This window comes from Lutra lutra, chromosome 16 (assembly GCF_902655055.1).
Source record: "Lutra lutra chromosome 16, mLutLut1.2, whole genome shotgun sequence".
NCBI classification, from domain to species: domain Eukaryota; kingdom Metazoa; phylum Chordata; class Mammalia; order Carnivora; family Mustelidae; genus Lutra; species Lutra lutra.
Genome location: NC_062293.1, coordinates 26,278,377 through 26,298,056, shown reverse-complemented (window position 1 = coordinate 26,298,056; position 19,680 = coordinate 26,278,377). Strand labels below are relative to the sequence as shown.

Here is a 19,680-nt window from a genome sequence, read left to right as displayed (position 1 = left end):
GTTCGCTGCATAGTAACCAGTGTGCCAATAGCACCGTGACATACTTATGTAACACCAGCCACTTTTAGAATATTCCTACCTTAAGTGAGGTGACATTTTGTGACAACACCAGAAGAACTGGTCCAGGGGCCTGGACCACTCTCCTCACTCACTCTGGTCTGCTCACACTGACCTGAGCTCACCAGGTTCCTTCCCACTTCAGGCTCCTCGTATGTGTTATATCCTCTGCCAGAGAAGTTCTTCTTGGTCCCTTTTTACTTGGTTTTCAGGCTGAAACTTACATGTCACCTGGAGAACAGACCTTGCCTGATTTCCCAATTTGATAAAGATCCTCTCATGCTTTCTCTTCATGGGCTTATTATTGTGGTTGCATCAGTAATATTTGATTCTAGTTTGTTGTCTTTCTTGCCCCAAAGACCAGAAGACCCACAAAGAGCTGGGACCATCTCTGGCGAGTTCCATCCTATATCCTTAGTCCCTAATCTAGCACTCTGAGTATTAGGAATGTCATAAATGCAAACTAATTTTAGGAATATACTTTTCTTTAAAGACTTTATTTTAGAGAGAGAGCGTACACAAGTGGGGAGGGGTTAGATGAGGAGGGAGAAAGAGAAAGAATCTAACGCAGACTCTACACTGAGCACCAAGCCCAGTGGGGGGCTCGATCCCAGGACTGCAAGATCATGACCTCAGACAAAACCAGGAGTCTGGCTCTTAACCAACTGAGCCACCCAGGCCCCCCAATTTCAGTAGTATATTTTGACCATAGGTTAAAGATCTCTAACTTAGACTGAATGGTAGTTAAGGCTTCTAAAGCTGTTTGTGATCATATTCTCAGTTCTTGTAAGTAGAACTTGTGAGTAACTAAATGTTATTTGTCTTAGACGTATGATTATCTGTTTAAGAATTTTCCTTTCAAGTCTCAGAAAATAAAATCAGTTGTAAAAATTCCCTTCAAATAGAAAACGTGCATCTGTTCTCCCTAAATTACATGCCTGTGATAACCTAAAATTTCAAAATGGCTCTAGAATCAAAATGTGTAAATAAGGAAAGACTGTAAGTTCCGTTAAAGATTGTTTTTATCTATGCAAATAAATGTAAGGCAAAGTCGAACTCTTTAGGCGTATAAAAACAAAGGACCTTGGGTTTTCCAATCTGGCAAACTCTGTTTTTGTTTTTTTGTTTTGTTTTGTTTTGGGTTTGGTTTGGTTTGGCAGCTCCTTAATTAAATCTTGTGTCGTACCTCTTGATTAACAGTATTTTCTTTCTGAATGATAATGTAATGTCAGCCACTTGTAGAATTTTCTTTTTCCATTAACAGTGAGTTATCAGACAGGAGATAAAGCCCAATGAAAGTTTGCTTTGGTGTGCACCTTCAGGAAACATTCAGCTAGCTCTGGTCACATTTCTTCTGTCTTGTATTAATCTAGCCATTCTAAGGGATTTGGAGCTTAAGACATCATCTGTTCTAGTTTCTCAATAAAAATTTTTCCCACCCACTGTACAGGTACTGGAAAACTGGGCTTCTCTTTTGTGAGGATCACAGCTCTTATGGTGTCTTGCAATCGTTTGTGGGTGGGGACAGGAAACGGTGTCATCATCTCCATCCCACTGACAGAAAGTAAGTATATTTTTAGCTGACTGTCACAGTGCAGACAGAAGAGTTGCAGGGTGTAGTTGTGTCCAGAATTCAGGAAAGGGAATGATTTTGGTATTGGCAAATCTGTGGTAATCCAGGAACTCAGACTGATGACAAAGACCTAACTGTTGTTCCTTCATTACTTCTATAAAATGTATACATTGTAGCGAATTAATAGTGTCTGTTGGGACCAACCTTTATAACTAAAAATGTTCCATTGTGGGAGGCTTTTCTTCGTAATTCAGGGATCACAGTCCTATTTCATTATTTAAATAAAGGCTGAAGTCTGGCTTTCTTAAGGGTTAAGTACATCAACGTCCAGAAACAGGGCCTAGAATCATTCTGGTTCTTCACATCCCTCTGGCAGTTACTATAGGATATTCCACTTGGCTTATTTGAGGTTTTGAAAATGTGGGAAAAGTCTCTTAGGTTAGCGAGTGCTTGTGATGCTGGAGACAAGCTGTCTCTCCTGTATGTGAAAAGGATGTGAACAAAATGTACATTGTATGTTTTTTACATTATGTTTCATTATTGTTATTTTTGTAAACAAAGTGTACATTGTATGTTTTTCATGTTATGTTCCATTACATTGATTATTCATCAAATAAGCATTTTTGTGTTACAGAATTCATGGGCCGGGAATGGTTTGAAAACAAGTGCCATAAGTTGATAATTAGATAAAATAATTCTGAGGAATTGCCTGCCTTTCTTCAGGGAGAAGGGGAGATGCTTGGAAGGTGGTCTGTCTGGAGCCTTTGAAGAACCCAAGTTCTTAATCCCAGCTGTCTTTTGTGCAATTACTTATAAATCTGCATGAGTTCATCTCCCTTCTTTATAAAAGAGAATTCCATTTTAGCATAGCTATTTGAACCCGATTTCTTTATTTGTATTTTTATTTATTTATTTATTTATTTATTTATTTTTAAATTTTATTTATTTATCTGACAGAGAGAGATCACAAGTAGGCAGAGAGGCAGGCAGAGAGAGAGAGGAGGAAGCAGGCTCCCTGCTGAGCAGAGAGCCCGATGCGGGGCTCGATCCCAGGACCCTGAGATCATGACCTGAGCCGAAGGCAGCGGCTTAACCCGCTGAGCCACCCAGGCGCTCCAGTATTTTTATTTTTTTAAAGATTTTACTTATTCATTTGACAGACAGAGATCACAAGTAGGCAGAGAGGAAGGGAAGCAGGTTCCCTGCTGAGCAGAGAGCCTGACATGGTGCTCGATCCCAGGACCCTGAGATCATGACCTGAGCCGAAGGCAGAGGCTTAACCCACTGAGCCACCCAGGCGCCCCTGAACCCGATTTCTTAAAGAAAAGGGGGAAATATTTGCATTTAGGAAATGCTCCCTGTTAAGTTCTTATTCTCTGAAATCGCTTCATAATTAAGAAAAGCAAAATCACAGTGAATCAAATAGTCCGTTTTGAGCAGAGATGGTCTACAGAAGCTTTGGTAAGAATTTTCCATGTTACTTGGTATCACACCAAGTTGGATTCTGTTACTGTAGTGAGGAGCTTAGAGTGCCAAGCTAGCAGATAGAAGAGAAGCCGCGAGAGTGGAGGCTCATGGTAGTGCTCGTCCCCCCTGCCATGCACCTCTCCATGTCCCTTTCCTCCTCTCTCACTGTAGCCATAATCCTCCACCAGGGACGCTTACTGGGGCTGAGGGGTAAGTGCAGATCCTGAACCCAGCTCTTCTTCCTGGCTTCTCGTGGCCACCAGGAGGCTGTCCTCCGGCTCTAGATGCCCTCTTGAATGTTCCTCAGTGCCATCCTCTCACAATCACTGCATCGCAGCAGGCGTTCTCTGTTGGTTTTATTTTTTAACGTTTGTCCCACGGCCACCAAACTACTGCTCAGCAGCTTCATGTATTTATCGTCTTTCGTTGCAGCTGAACTTTCTTCCAGACTTTGTTTTCCTTCCAGTAAAAACATGACGCATCTCTTAAAACTGTCATTAATCTCCATTGTTTACTCTTATTACCAACCATGTTTCTTTCATTCACTTACTGGCCCATGGAATGGGGATGTTTTGTGAGTCTGGTTGTTCTGCAGTAATGCAGTGAGCCCTCAGTCTGCTGTAGATAAAAGCTACTCTGTGGGAGCGGCTGCGTCCTCTGAAACACAGCCTCTTACCGCCCGCTCAAGGGCGATACTCTTACCGCAGGGGAGAAAAATCAGAAGATAAAAGTATGAAATTTTTATTTAATAATATACCCATTTACTTCAAACTGTATAACTGGTTAGTGTTCTAAAATGGGGATTTAAAAGATAAATAAAAATAAAGCAGACATACCTAAGATTCAAACCTGGTTTTTTAAAACTAAGTTTGTTTTTGTTTTAATTAACAGATGTGTTTAAAAAGTAAGTGTAGTTATTGCTAGACTGGCAAAATCCCCTGCTCCATTTACTGAGGTACTTAAAAATAACTAGCATGCTATGTTACCTTTTTTTTTTCCTAGCTTTGTCTTGAGTTGGCATCGCTGCCATTGTTTTTACCTCAACTGGCTGTAGCTTTTAGATACTATCATAAGGATTAACCAGTAACATCCTGCATCATTACTGCTTCCAGCGGGAAAATGTTTGGTGTTTGGTTTTTCTGTTGCAGCGAACAAAACCTCAGGAGCACCAGGAAATCGTCCCGGCAGTGTAATCCGCGTGTATGGTGATGAAAACAGCGATAAAGTGACTCCGGGGACATTTATACCCTATTGTTCGATGGCACATGCACAGCTTTGCTTCCATGGGCACCGGGATGCTGTGAAATTCTTTGTGGCAGTCCCAGGTGAGTTAGATTATTCTCTCAAGAGGTTGCATATAACTGTCTCTCCTCTATCCCTTGGTTCCACTACCTAGTCTAATGCTAAGAACTGGCATTACAAATAATTCCAATATAATATACGAAAAGTTATAATGGAGGCATAGATAAAGCACTGTAGGGATATTTGAATGAAATTGTTTTGGAATCTCTCTTCTCTCCCCGAAAACAAACTTGTCGATTTTTATTTAAGAGACTTGCTCGCTTTTGAAAAGCGGTGGTACTATTTTGTCACCACAGAATATCAGAAACAATCATGGCCTAATAAAGGAGATGGTAGACAGAAGCCCCTCTCGTCAAGGTCATATACAGGAAGAGAAGGGACTGTGGTCTGGTGCCTTTCTCAGTGTCGTGGCAAAGGGCAGCAGACTAGGAGTCCCCGCCTCGCCACTTGCCTAGTTATCTTGAGCAAGTCACTTCACTTCGGAGACTCGTCCTCATTTCCTAAGTGGACATGACTAATCTCTGCTTTGCTGACCTCATTTTTGTGAAAATTAACGAAAGTACTTTGGAACTATATAGCACCATCTAGATGAAAGGTGCTAGTGGTGCTGTCCAGGGAAAAATGTTCTGTCCATTAAGAATACTAAACTGATGTGACTGACCGTGTGCAAGCAGGACCCACGTTTTGAATTCTTTTCCTTCTTGAGACACAAGTTTTGGAGCTCTACAAAGTTCAACTCTGACTTTACCACACCAGCTGCGTGACATTGGACATGATAGCGTTTCAGTGTGTTAGGGTCCTTCAGAGAAGCAGAACCAATAGGTATAAGAGAGAACAAGTGATTGATTTAATTTAAGGAATTGGCTCATGTGATTCTGGGGGCTGGCAAGTCTGAAATCTGCAGGGAGTCCAGCAGGCTGGAGACCCAGGAAAGAGTTGATGTTGCAGCTGGAGTCCAGAGCGTTCCTTCTTCCTCAGGAGACCTTTTTCTCTGAAGGTCTTCAGCTGATTGGATGAGACCCACCAACATTATGGAGAATCATCTGCTTTACTCATGTCCACTGATTTAAGTGTGAATTATATCTAAAAAACACCTTCACAGCAATATCCTTGACTGGAGTTTGGCCACAGGTCTGTGCACCAGAGTCTAGTCAGGATGGCACATAAACTTAACCGTTGTCTTCATTTTCCTGAGGGTGTTCCAAAGGTGAAATGATTCAGTGTGCATAGCTGGCACGTGGTACCCTAACCAGTTACTCAGTATTCTTAACAACATGGTAATGAGCTTCCTGAAATATACACCTTGTATATTTACATAGTCATTTCCTTAGGATAAATTCCTAAAAATGGAATTGCTGATAGCAGTATCTTTTTGCTTTTGTGAAAAAAGAGTCCTAGAATCCCCTTTGAGTCTCCTTTACATTCCTCTAATCCCAACCTGTTCCCCTTTTCCTCTCCATCTGTTACCACAGTCCTGAAACTGACAAGTATCCTGCCCATGTTTTTATATTTTTACATTTGAACAAATCTATAAACAATGTGTAGCTTTTTTTTTTTTGTATCTTTGAACTTAGTTATGTTGCATATATATTCTTCATCTTCTCATTTTTTTTTTTTAAAGATTTTATTTATTTGACAGACAGAGATCACAAGTAGGCAGAGAGACAGGTGGAGAGAGAGGAAGGGAAGCAGGCTCCCTGCTGAGCAGAGAGCCCGATGCAGGGCTTGATCCCAGGACCCTGGGATCATAACCTGAGATGAAGGCAGAGGCTTTAACCCACTGAGCCACCCAGGCGCCCCTCATTTTTTTTTTTAATTTGTTAATGTTTATACCTAAAAATCTAGTTCATTTAACTATGCATATTAAAGGTTTTCAAACCATCTCATGCAAGTATTCTACCTTAGAACTTAAATTTAGAATAAATGGCACATTTGCTAGTAATTTTATTTGAATAAGCTAAATTATAAATAAGATGTAATTTTCTTAAATATGAGAGGAATACCATGGATTCAAAATACATTTAAATATTAATTATGAATATCCAAACTCATAGGGCTTGCATTGAAGACTTTATGTCTCTTTTACAAATGCACATGTACCCTTTCCTCTGTCCCTCAGGTCAAAAAGATGTAGATTGTAATAGTCTGAAGCAGGCAGCAAAGATCAGCCTGGCCATACACAGATCTCATAATGGGTCTTGGACCCATTCCTGCTTTGGTACAAAATGGCTCTACTTAGATTTTCAAATTGGGTTCTTAAGACCTTTATAGATATTTTCTGATCATGTAGAGGCTTCTAGCAGCCCCAGTACTTTGGTTGTACCAGATATATTTACCTTTTTGTTCAACTTTCTGAAAATATTCAGAGAAAATGAGTCTTCCCCACCCTAGTTTGATAAGTAACATCCACTTCTGTTCTTGCACAAACAGGTCAAGTTGTCAGCCCACAAACTGGCAGTAGTGGCACAGATCTAACAGGTGACAAGGCAGGGCCATCTACACAGGAGCCCGGCAGCCAGGCGCCTCTGAAGTCTATGCTCGTCATCAGTGGAGGAGAGGGCTACATTGACTTCCGAATGGGTAAGACATGGATTCTGGGAGCTCGGTCTCCACTGTGTCCTGTAACTTGAATTTTCACTCATAGTAAACAAGAAACTACTCTGATAACGGATTTCTAAGAGGTTTTCTTTCAATTATTTACTTGCAAAAGGACTTCATAGTTCCCTTTTTCCTTCTTTCTTTCTTTTTCAGTTTCTTTTCATACCACAATGTATTTGTTTGAAGGAGCATTCGAAAATAGCAGGGTTTGGGGTGCCCGGCTGGCTCAGAAGAGCATGCAGCTCTTGACCTTGGGGTTGTGGGTTCAAGCCACCCACCCCATAGTGGGTGTAGAGATTACTTAAAAAAACAAACAAACAAACAAACAAACAGAATAGATAAAGCGGTATGATGGGGAATTAGTAACTAATAGCATGTAGAGAAAGGGGGGGCGGTGATCCATTTACTCAGAGATAAAGACTATCAGAACAGAAGAGGGAGATCTGGAGGGAGAGAGAAGAATTTGATGTTGGGCATCATCTTGATGAAGAATATGGAAGCTGGGAGTTGTCAAGGTGGAAGATGGCCACTGGTCTTTGGGTTATAAAGATTTTATATCTCAGGGCACCTGGGTGGCTCAGATGGTTGAGTGTCTGCCTTTGGCTCAGGTCATGATCCCAGGATCCTGGGATTGAGTCCTGCATAGGGCTCCCTGCTCAGCGGGGAGCCTGCTTCTCACCCCCATCTTGCTCCCCCTGCTTGTGCTCTCTCACTTTCTGTCAAATAAATAAAAATAAAATCTTTAAAAAAAAAAATTTATATCTCAGAAGGGAGGGCTTTGGAGACCATTTGTATCCAGTGGTGCTAAAAACCACAAAGGTTGATGAGCTTACCCAAGGAGAGTGTGCAGGGGCAAAAAGAAGAGGTTCTAGGATAGAGAACCCTGTATTATTATTCCATTAAAAAAAAAACCATTAGAGCCTATGAAAGAATCTGAGAAAGAAAGGCCAGAGGGGGACCACAAAAGCAGAGACCTGATGTTTGATGTTCGGGAAAGTGTAGTGCTTTGTAAACTTTAAGAGACTATGATGTAAATTTACTTATTTGCTGTAAATAAAGGGGTCCTTGGATGTGCCTGAAATCACAACGATTCAGAAAGTTCCTAAACATAAGGGTTTAGAGAATGTAATGTAGACTGGTGACTTATACTTTATACGTTATAAGTTCTGTAAGAAAGTAGAATGAAATTTAGGGCCGTGTAAAGGACAGTGGGCCACATAAATTAGTATAAATCAGAATATCTGATGCAAAAGACTTACATGTTTTAAGGGGAGATGTTAATATGAAGTTTAGGAATTGATTAATTCTGGTGATGTCAACGGGAATGAAGTTACTTTAAAATATTTTAAGTAATTGACTATTGGTGCAGAATTCCTTGATAGAAAGGGACTCCAGGTAGCTGGAGTGATTAGGGCCACTTTTCCTTGGAGTGCAACATGGCAGTTAGAACCATACTGAGGACTATGTTAATAAAATCTCTCTGATTTTTCCATGTCCACTAGAAATTCCTTTCATTGTGGAGCCTGGTAGAAACAGCGTAAAAATTGCTTAACCACGTTTGTCAGTATCTCTAGTTAATCTAGCCTGAAAAGCAGACTTGTCTTAAAGCATAGGTTAATTCTTAAAAAAAAAAATCATAGGTTAATTCTAATATATATATATGCTTTTTTAAAAAAGTGAATTTGGTCTTTTTTTATTCCATTTCCACTTCCTGTAATAGTTTAACAATGGAAAATTGATCCCAACAATCCCATGTTTTGGGGGTTTTGTTTTGTTTTGTTTTGTTTTAATTCTAGTGTAGTTAACTTCCGGTGTTGTAAAAGTTTCAGATATACGGTAGTGACTCAGCACTTCCATATGTCACCCATGCCCTTCACAGCAGGTGCACTCTTCATCCCCTCCACCTGTTCACCACCAGTCTTCTAGTTTAGTGGTTTAATTAAGTAGGATGTAGAACCCTAGGAAATAGTGATTCTAAACAGCAGAACCTTCAAAACAAAACAACTCAAATACCAACAACTTTTAATCTCGGCCAACTAATTTGTCATTACCTTTGTAATTTTTTATTTTTTTGAATGATTTTTATTTATTCATTTTGGTGGGGAGGGGCAGAGGGAGAGAGAGAATCTTAAGTAGGCTCCACGCCCAGCGTGGAGCCCAGTGTGGGGCCCAGTGTGGGGCTGGTCTCACCACCCTGAGATCTTGACCTCAGCTGAAATCAAGAGTTGGATACTTAACTGACTGAGCCACCCAGGCGCCCCTCATTGTAATTTTTTAAAATTTAAAAACCAAACTGTTTTTTACATTCTTTGATTTTGTCTTGAGTCTTTGAGAGCATGTTTTACTTCACAGTTTGACATTGCTGTGAAAGGGCCACAGGGTTAAGGAGAGTTTGGCCTACAGAGAAAAGTACCAACTTTTTTTTTTTTTAATCAATACGTTTAATAACTGATTAGATGCAAATGACAATGACAAGAAAATTAATAAGCTAGACAAAGGTAGAAGAAAATATGCAGATAAGTTTTACAAATAACTAAATATTAAAATATATAAAGGAAAAACTGAGTAATATTCATATTTTAATATGCCTAGAAAAGCATAAAAAAACAAAGACTATAGAGATTAAGAAAATATGATCAGGAAAACCTAAAAGCTAAGTGACTACACACAAACAATATCCAAAACTGCTGAATTCATTTTGTAAAAAATTCTTGTCACAAAGCAAGTCTCAATAAATGTTGAAGAATTACAGAGTAGAGGGGCACCTGGGTGGCTCAGTCGTTAAGCGTCTGCCTTCGGCTCAGGTCATGATCCCGGGGTTCTGGGATCGAGCCCCGCATCGGGCTCCCGGCTTGGTGGGAAGCCTGCTTCTCCCTCTCTCACTCCCCCTGCTTGTGTTCCCTCTCTCGCTGTGTCTCTCTGTCAAATAAATAAATATTAAAAAAAAAAAAAAAAAGAATTACAGAGTAGATACTCTTTTCACAGGGAAATTAATCTCTAATCATATATTTTTTAGGGTATATTCATTTTTTTTAAAATTAACATCTAATGTATTATTTGTGTCAGGGCTACAGGTCAGTGATTCATCAGCTTTAAAGAACACCCAGTGCTCATTACAACACATTCCGTCCCCAGTGTCCATCACCCAGTTATCCCATCCCCCTGCCCCCCTCCACTCTAACAACCCTCTGTTTGTTTCCTAAGATTAAGGGTCTCTTATGGTTTGTCTCCCTCTCTGGTTTTGTCTTATTTCAATTTTTCCTCTCTTCCCATATGATCCTCTGTCTTGTTTCTTAAATTTCACATATCATTGAGATAATACAATAATTCTCTTTTTCCAATCGACTTACCTCGCTTATTAGCATAATACCCTCTAGTTCCATCCACATTGTTGCAAATGGCAAGATTTCTTTCTTGCTTGTCTGCTTTTTTTGGCGGCTGAGTAGTATTCCATTGTGTATATGTATATATATACCACATCTTCTCTGTCCATTCATTTGTCAGTGGATGTCAGTGGGCTCTTTCCATAGTTGGGCTATTGTGGACATTGCTGTTATGAACTTCCGGGTGCACATGCCCCTTTGGATCACTACATTTGTATCTTTAGGGTAAATACACAGTTGTGCGATTGCTGGGTCATAGGGTAGCTCTATTTTCAACTTTTTGAGGGACCTCCATGCTGTTTTCCAGAGAGGCTGCACCAGCTTGCATTCCCACCAACAGTGTGGGAGGGTTCCCCTTTCTCCGCTTCCTCGCCAACACCTGTCGTTTGCTGACTTGTTAATTTTAGCCATTCTGACTGGTGTGAGGTGATATCTCATTGTGGTTTTGATTTGTATTTCCCTGATGCCGAGTGATATGGAGCACTTTTTCGTGTGTCTGTTGACAAGTGCCAACTTTCAAGTTTTTTTCTCTGCCACTGTTTCTAGTTGACATTACCAATGTTTTCTTTTGCCCAGCTGAAATTCAGGTGAGACACACGGCAAAACTAGCAGATCAGCAGGGTATCTTTGCCCCTTAGTGTATATGTGTGTTTGTACGTGTATATAAGTATGTAGGATTTTTTTTTTAAAGATTTTATTTATTTATTTGACGGGAGAGACCACGAGAAAGGGAACACAGACAAGGGGAGTGGGAGAGGGAGAAACAGGCTTCCCGCCAAGCAGGGAGTCCAATGCAGGGCTCGATCCCAGGATTCTGGGATCATGACCTGAGCCGAAGGCAGACGCCCAACAGCTGAGCCACAGGCGCCCCAGTATGTAGGATTCTGCTGAAGAATCTGTCCCATGAGGCCAGTTGTCACTGAGTTCTGTCAGAATAACCCTGTTCTGCATCACAAAACCAGGGATGCACCTTGTAGAGAGGAGGGTGGCTTGCTTTCACTGGGCCTTGGAGAGCAGTATGTTTGACCAGGACCTCATTTATCCAGTTGACTCAACTATTTCTAGAAGAACCTATAGCCTGTCTGTGGTTTTGGCCTCATTTCTTCATCTCCACCATACACCATTAATTCATAATCTGTCCTAATCTTGAAAGTCATGGGAAGAAAAAACTTAGTATAGGGGGACCTGGCTGGCTTAGTCAGTGGAGCATGTGACTTTTGATCTCGGGGTGGCGAGCTTGAGTCCCACGTTGTGTGAGATTACTTAAAAATAAAATCTTGGGGCGCCTAGGTAGCTCAGTGGCTTAAGTCTCTGCCTTCATCTCAGGTCATGATCTCGGGTTTCTGGGATCAAGCCCCTCATCAGGCTCTCTGCTCAGCGGGGAGCCTGCTTCCCCCGCAACCCCGCCTGCTTCTCTGCCTACTTGTGATTTCTGTCTGTCAAATAAATAAATAAAATCTTAAAAAAATAAAATCTTAAAAAACAAAAAACTCAGTATATTGAGTGATAAATCTGCCACTCCTTGCGCCGGAGGGAGTCAGTTTCTATTTCCATGTGCCTCTGTGGGTTATCTCTGATTGGAGAGCTTTACTGTCACTGACAACCACCACGAGGTGTTTGGGTTTAGCTAGTTCGTGGGTGCATGGGCTCTGTCTCCACACTTCCACGTTTATAGGCCTATCTAGTCTCACTTCTCAGGTTGACATAAACGAGAGAAGACTGTCCATTTGGATGAACATGGGGTTGGACAGCTTTGCGTTCTTCACTTTTCGTTTCTGTTAACCTCAGTATGCAGACATACTGGGATGAGTTTCTAATGTAGTACAGTAAGCTTGCTTTCATAAATGTAATCTGAAAAATGGATTAACCCTTTCAGAAGTTGGGCAAGTGAAGGTTCTGACTCCTGGCATTTCTTGGACCGTGTTCTCTGCCGTGGGCGTCGGCCAAGCTTTGCGTGTCCTGTTTGCAAACTAACCATGAGCCTTACACCTGCTGTCTGTCGGCCTGCGTACTCCATGCTCAGCCTAACTTGAGTTCCTGTTATCATCCCCCAGGTGATGAAGGTGGAGAATCAGAACTTCTTGGAGAGGATCTTCCACTTGAACCTTCTGTCGCCAAAGCAGAAAGGAGTCACCTGATCGTGTGGCAAGTGATGTACGGCAGTGAGTGAGCACGTCGGAAAAAGGTGGAGACGGGGCAGCTGTCTCTTCTGCATGGTTTCATTTCCCTTTGCCCCTTTATTTAATGCTCTCTTTGTGAAAGAAGTTTCACCACATACTGTGTGAGCATTTTCCCCTGTTAACTTTACATTACAGAGACTGTCCTACCATAACAATGCGGGAGCGAGCTGTGTCGCTGCGCCACTGTTTTAGGCAACTGCAGCGCGTTAGGAACAAATCAAAGAATGTTTCCTCAAGGCCAGCTGGTGACTTATAGAGAGCAATCCAGTGTGGTTCACTCTGCCACGGTTCATGTCACTCACTTTGTTTGATGGGGTCACTTTTTAGCTGTCACTAATAATGGAATTAATGGGAACACTTGATAAGTGAAATTGTACCATTAAGTACAATACTAAAGTTTTCCCCAATGTATCATAAAATTGACACAAACTAGGATCAGATGGGTTATCAGGATTTCTCTAAATGTCCCAGGGGGCTAAAAGCTAACTGTAAATTACTTTCACTTTCAAATCTGACAAATCTTGTTTATATGGTATATAAAACCTTGTTTTCATCAGATTTGGGGGGGTTTTATATTAAAGAAATTAAGACTACACTATTTAAATAAAAGTTTCCTGTTTCTGACTTATTAGAGCTCTAATGTTTATGAGGCCTGCTCTCTGAATATTCTGATTATTATTTTTTTTTTTGAGACTAGTCTCACTCATTTTCATACTGACATGTCTGAAACATTTATTTATAAGGCTCAGAAGATCGCTTCAACAATGGGAGGATCTTTTTTTTTTTTTTTAAAGGAAATTGTGTTTTGGGTTCCTCTGTCACCATCCTGTGAATGGTGGTGGTTGGTTGACTTTCTTTTTCCATGTAAAAATTCACCTGTTGACCATTTGTTCTCGTACTGGTCTTACCAGTGAGTTAGAACAAAGCTGCAGTGGTGATAGAGCGGCCTAAGAACCATTCGGTGAGAAACAGTATTTTCTTTTGTTCTGTGTAAAACTGCAGAACAGCGAGCACTTGATATTTTGTATGTAAATGCCACCTTTAAGCTCTTGTGCTCTTTTGAGATTAAAATGCCATCTTCAAAGAGGAAAACTACGAAGGGAAAGAAGACAAAGCCAAGATACCAGAGTAAAAGCTGACATGTTCATCATCTTGCATGGATCCCGCTTAAAAAACCAAGTCTGGATTTAACTGATTTTCTTATTTCTTAAGTTTTTCAAAAACCATTATGCTGCAGTTTTTCCCTCTCCAGCTTCTTGAAAATGTGTGATTTACCATTTCTTGTAGCAAAACTAAATATAAATTTAAGTGTTATTTTTAAAAATCTAAGCCTGTTGAAGAAAGACTCCCAGTTTTCAGAACGACGTCTTGAAGGAAAAGTAAGCAAACACAGGCCTGAGACTGTGTACGTGTTCTTAACGTGCCAGGGATTTGTTCTTTCTGAATGTCATGCAGACTTAGTTATAAAAAGTATGCCACTGTCCTTCAAGCATCTACAGAGTCAGCTGGATCATAAATACGTGGGATTTAATGAGCTGGAGGAGGCCTTTGGATCCGTTTGGCCACATGTGTCTCTAAGCACATCGTGTACTCAGTAAAGTTGTGGCCACTTTAGATGGCCTGAAGGAAAAACTCCTTTGGTGAAAGTTGTACTAAAAGGATAATTTTTTGCTTGAGTTACTCAGTCACTTTTTTTTCAAGGCATCAACATTTGGGCCACTTATCCGTGGCTTAGAAGCTATGTTTTTAATTTAAATCTGAGCCATTTTTGGCAATACCTAAAAACAAACAAAAAGCCCACAATTTTAAACATTTTCGGGGAATGTTGTATAAATTCACAAAAAGGAGACACCAAAGTGCTTGGGAATATTTAGTCCCAAGAAGTAAGCATCCCAGAGTCAGACCCCATTTGCTCTTCAGTCTCTTACCGTGTTTGTATGACCAAATATAATTTGGGAAATGAGGAGTTAAAGATGAAAGATGCAGACATGTTACAATGGTTCAGACTGGTCTTTTTGAACTTACTGGCTTTTAGCATAAGGAATATAGGGGTGCGGCCATTTCATTTAAAGCAGTCAGATTATCTGTCGCCCTGTTAATTCAGGGACTAGAGAGAGTACAGAAATTACTGTATGAGTTATTTTAAGGGCTTGTCCTTATATTTTTAATTTCATTTAAATATTTTCTGCAGATTGCTTTTCTTCCCCCTTTTCCCCAGTAATAGGCTTATATTCTTGTAATGTTCACTTTGGTCAGGGTGGTAACATTCACTTAAATAACCAAAATGTAAGCTTCTTGAAAGCAGCAAAGTGGTTGGTATAAACTGCCTGTACCCACCGACTCAAGGACAGAGAAGAGTCTCAAATCCCTTGGGTTGGTCTCTCTGTATAAAAAAATATAGAATGCCCCTGGTTGGAAGAAATAAGGGATACCCGAGAATGTCCTCATTTTGTTATGCTCGGGTTATGTATGAGGTCGACCTGTGTGAAACTGCCGATGTGCAACCATTGCCGATGTCCAAAAATGTCAGTTTCCTGTACGCCAACCTAACACTCACTATGAAATGCAGGTTGAAATCCCCGTGAGGCAGCGGGAGAATATTCTAGAAGAACACCGTTTTGAGAGTGTTTTTCTCCAACCTGTGTGGATCTGAATTTTTTAAATAGGAACAAAATATCTTAGTAGATGCAGCTTGTTGAGAGTGTAAAACATTTTGAGCACAAAGTATGCAGCACATAACTTTTCAAATTGTGTTTGCATAGAGAAGATTAAAATACATTCTCTCAGTTGCTGTATTGTTCATTTCTTGTAAAGGTCTAACTACATTTGAGAATAGACCCTTTAACATAGGCTGCCTTAGTAACGAAACAAAGCAAAACAGTTGTCTCATAATATTAACTGTCCTAAAGAATGTGCGTCTTTCTTGCAAATGCTGTGGAACTGAATATTTATTTCCTTGTGAGTATTATGATCGTTACCAAAGGACTCAAGCAGATTTAGGGCTCTTCTTAATTGATCATGTTGAGAAAGGGACTCATTTGGCCCCAGTTTATAACATGGGAAGAGCGGAGAAGAGAGAATTAAATGTGGAAATCATAAATGCTTTTCTAACAGGGTTATGCTATTTTGTAACACTAAATGTCTTTTTCTTTCTCTTAAAAAATTAAGTTTCTATTATTAATTTTGTCGTACATTTCTCAATATATTTGAATATATTTTAACCATTTTATGTTCTGAATTTGTTTTTTGTCCTAGACATTTTATCCAGGCTTTTCCTGGCCTCTATAATCTGAAAAATGGGTTCTAGAATGTCCCACTTGTTGTCTCTTAGAGGCTGAGGCTTCATTTCTATGAGCAAAAAGCTCAATTAGCAATGTAGTTATTTCAGTATTTATTTCTATTATGGAACCCCTGGGGTTCGGAATGTAACTTTGTACATGAAAAATATATATAAATATGTATATGAAACATGTATGAGGCCCAGTGTATTTTGTTTTGGTTTTGCCTTTCCTAGGGGCCTGAACTTGGTTTTTGTTCAACAGTCTATTAATCTTCCCCCATCAAACACGGCAGGCATTTCTGAGGGCAAGGATGGTTGCCATTTGGCACTGGTTGAAGGTGAGCAGTGGGGAATACATGAAGAACATGTCTGCCTGGTTCACATGTTCAAATGAGATATGAGTAATAGACAATAGGGCTTTCTAGAAATGTGGGCCTGCTGAGTAATAACCCACATATGATACAGGGCATTCCAGTTGCCAGGCTGACTCAGTAATGAGAGGCAGGCCGTAATGTAGATGTTAATAATACAGTGTGCTTATTTGTGACCTGTTTGATTGGGAGAGACTCTGGAAGGAAGGATGATTTTAGAACTCATCCTGCGGTAGCACAGTGTGAGTCCATATTCAATGCAGTGGTATTTAGTCCAATCCAGTATATTTTGTTTACAGGAAACATGGGGCTCTGACAGGACAGTAAAAGTAGCCCTGATCAGCATATTAATAGGGTAGTTCGCTTGATGAAGGCACAGCCATCTGTCCAGTGGAGGTCGGATCCTCTGGAGTGTAATTAATAGTCTGGCTTATTCCTGCTTTACAGGACCTTACCTTCCTGCCCCTCAGTCCTCTGGGGCCGGCAAGGTCATTGTTTTGGAAACTCCAGCCTCATTCAGTCATTTTTACTGATCCTACCAGTCTCAGGGAAGAAGCCAGAGAAGCAGGACAGGAAAGGACACGTTCACTTTAGTTTTGTTGAGGCAACAGGACTGGAGCACTGACCTCAGCACAGGGACTGTGGCCTGTGATCCATGCCCTAGGGGAGCACAGCTGCTGGAGCCCCTGAGGGCCCCCTCCTCCAGCCCTCGGGCCTCTCCCAGTCTGCCTAGGCTGGACGGCCCTAGCGACCACAGAAGGCACAAGCTTAATTTTTCTGCAGTGGCAAGTTTGTTAGGAAAGTTTTTGTAGTTCGGCGACTTCTCAGAATGTCTTAAATACTTCGTAATAATAGAGTTTTAGAGATTTTGTTTATTTATTTGAGAGGAAGTGAGAGAGAGAGAGCACTGAGTGGCAGGAGTAGGGGTGTGGCAGAGCAGAGGAAGAGGGTCAAGCAGACTCTGAGCACAGAGTCTGACCTAGGGCTGGATCCCACAACCCTGAGATCATGACCTGAGCTGAAATTGACACCCAACCAATTGAGCTACCCAGGCGCCCCTGTACAGTTCAGTTTTAAACTCATTTCCTTTAGACACATAATGGTATATAGGAGGAAAGAAGGCTCTAGACCTGGCCAGGCTCTGCCCCTATAGAAACCCTAGGGAAGTCACTTTAAACACAGCAGCCCAGAAGCACTCAGAAAGACATAAAATTCCACCCCAGATCTACTGATTCGGACTCTTGTGGATCTGGACCCAGGCATCTGTGAAGTGTCATAGGTAAGTGTGACATGCGGCTTAGGCTGAGGAATACTGCTCTAACATCTTTGAACCTTAGGTCTCTCATGCATTTAAGGCGGGGTGGGGGGGTGATTTATCCAGGCAATCCAAAAAGCCCTCACTCCAGCCCCTTTGAGCCTGGCTCTAACTGGTCTCAGTGTCTGTAAAAACACCAACCATACCTGCTTGCCCCAGGCCCCTATGAGGCCCAGACACCTAGTGGGGGGAATTTAATGACTTAAAATGTATGCAAGGAGCCAGATAGTTCAGCTTCTCGATTTCATGTCCCAGCAGAACTTTGACTCCCAGCCACAGACAAGAAGTAGTTACTGTTTGATCTGAGGCTCAAGGCGGGGAGAGAGGTGGAGTGACAGGGCCTTGCTTGGGGGCCTGGCAACTTCCTGTAGTGGCTGCAGTTCTCCACCAGGCCAGAAGGGGGGGTATGGCCGGAGTTGCCTGCTGTAGCTATTCCGGAAATCACTCCCTCCTTCCTCTCCTGCCAGAGGGGGTCCTATTCTATTGGAGTGTTTGGAGAAACAGTTACCCAGGTGATTCGGAGCCTTGCATTGGGAACAGCTGCATGAGAGGGACTCACAAGCTCAGCTGGACTCACAAACGTCTGTTTTCCAGAAGCAGAAAGCTTCATTCATTCTTAGCTGGTTCTTTCCTTTTTTTTTTTTTTTTTTTTTAAAGATTTTACTTATTAGAGACAGAGCATGAACGGGGGAGGGGGAGACAAGCAAACTCCCCACGGAGCAGGGAGCCCAACGCAGGGCTTGATCCCAGGACTTCAAGATCATGACCTGAGCCAAAGGCTGCCACCCCGGCGTCCCTTTTCTTAGCTGCTGCTTGCCAGCACGTGGCTTCCTGTCAGCAGGCTCACCCACCCCAGCCTCACCCCTTTATTCTTTTTGACTCATGGATAGTGGCAGCTTAGGGTACTTTGAACTTACGGCTACATTAAAAGTGTAAAGGGAATATTCATCTCCCATGCAGCTGGTAAGGCTATTTTTTCATAGGAAAAATAATTAAAATGATAATACAAAAATATAAATATAAAAAATTAAAAAATAAAAATAAATTTTTATTTTTTTTAAGATTATTTATTTATTTATTTGACAGACAGAGATCACAAGTAGGCAGAGAGGCAGGCAGAGAGAGAGGAGGAAGCAGGCTCTCTGCGGGCTCCATCCTAGGACCCTGGGATCATGATCTGAGCCGAAGGCAGAGGCTTTAACCCGCTGAGCCAACCAGGGGCTCCAAAAATAAAAATAAAATTTTAAAAGCCCTTCAGATGTTACCATGACTGGCTTGCATTTGCAGAACATCCAGTGGTTTTCTGAAAGTATTTATTCATGAATCCATCATTCTCAGGTGATCCAGAGGCCCAGCTGACCCTAGGAGGGAGGGGCCTTTGCCCCGTGGTGAGCAGGCCCGGCTGAGATGAGTAAAGGATCCAGGCCCTCGCCAGGGGTGTAACCAGACAACCCCTCACTAGAGGATCCTGCAGGGGCGTTGGGAGAAGACAGGTCTCAAGTCAGGCAACCTGGGTTAGAATTCTGGTCCCCTGTTGCCTGATTTTGTGACCTTTCACTAGTGACTGACCTGTTCCTTTGCTCTAAAGGAACAAGAGAGGAACACCCCAAAGGGTTCTTGTGATGGCAAAGTGAAGTCACGCTTGCGGTAGCTACCAGCGGCCCCCCTGCCCCTGCTGGGCAGCCAGCAGCAGACTGGAGCTTCCCAGGGCCAGGGCGGGAGGGTGAGGGAGGGAGGAAGGCACGGGATGAAGAGGAGCCCGGTATGGTGGCGGCACGTTTGTTAGTAGTGGATCAAATGCTGTTGGTAATATGGTGTCTGCTTTGGCTATTTTGTAATGTGATAAACACAAGAGAAATCGGTCTTCAGTGCTTATATATGCACAATATTCTTTTTTTTTTAAGATTTTAAAAACAGATTTATTTATTATTTTGGGGAGGGGTAGGCACAGGCAGAGAGAATCTTCAAGCAGACTGCCAGCTGAATGTGGAGCCCGACCCGGGGCTCGATCTCACAACCCAGAGATCACGACCTGAGACGAAACCAAGAGCCGGAAGCTTAACCTTCTGAGCCACCCAGGTGCCCCCTAATGCAGAATCCTATTTCCAGTCTATTTATAAGTGTTCTAGACATTGTCCTAAAAGAAGTAGGTGA

General features: G+C 41.7%; 1 protein-coding gene across 8 annotated transcripts in view; it reads left to right on the top strand.

Moving 5' to 3' along the window:
* SPAG9 (sperm associated antigen 9) overlaps positions 1–16,032 on the top strand; it is a 141,307-nt gene extending 125,275 nt beyond the window's left edge. For 5 of the 8 annotated variants that reach the window (XM_047706156.1, XM_047706155.1, XM_047706162.1 and 2 more), the window contains 5 exons: positions 1,508–1,621; positions 3,269–3,307; positions 4,246–4,422; positions 6,830–6,979; positions 12,435–16,032. In XM_047706156.1, the coding sequence (XP_047562112.1) occupies positions 1,508–1,621; positions 3,269–3,307; positions 4,246–4,422; positions 6,830–6,979; positions 12,435–12,550 (596 nt within the window). In that variant the 3' untranslated portion in view covers positions 12,551–16,032. The remainder of the gene's footprint in view (positions 1–1,507; positions 1,622–3,268; positions 3,308–4,245; positions 4,423–6,829; positions 6,980–12,434) is intronic. The other 3 variants (XM_047706158.1, XM_047706157.1, XM_047706161.1) reach the window with 1 other exon arrangement.
* Positions 16,033–19,680: the final 3,648 nt, after the last annotated feature.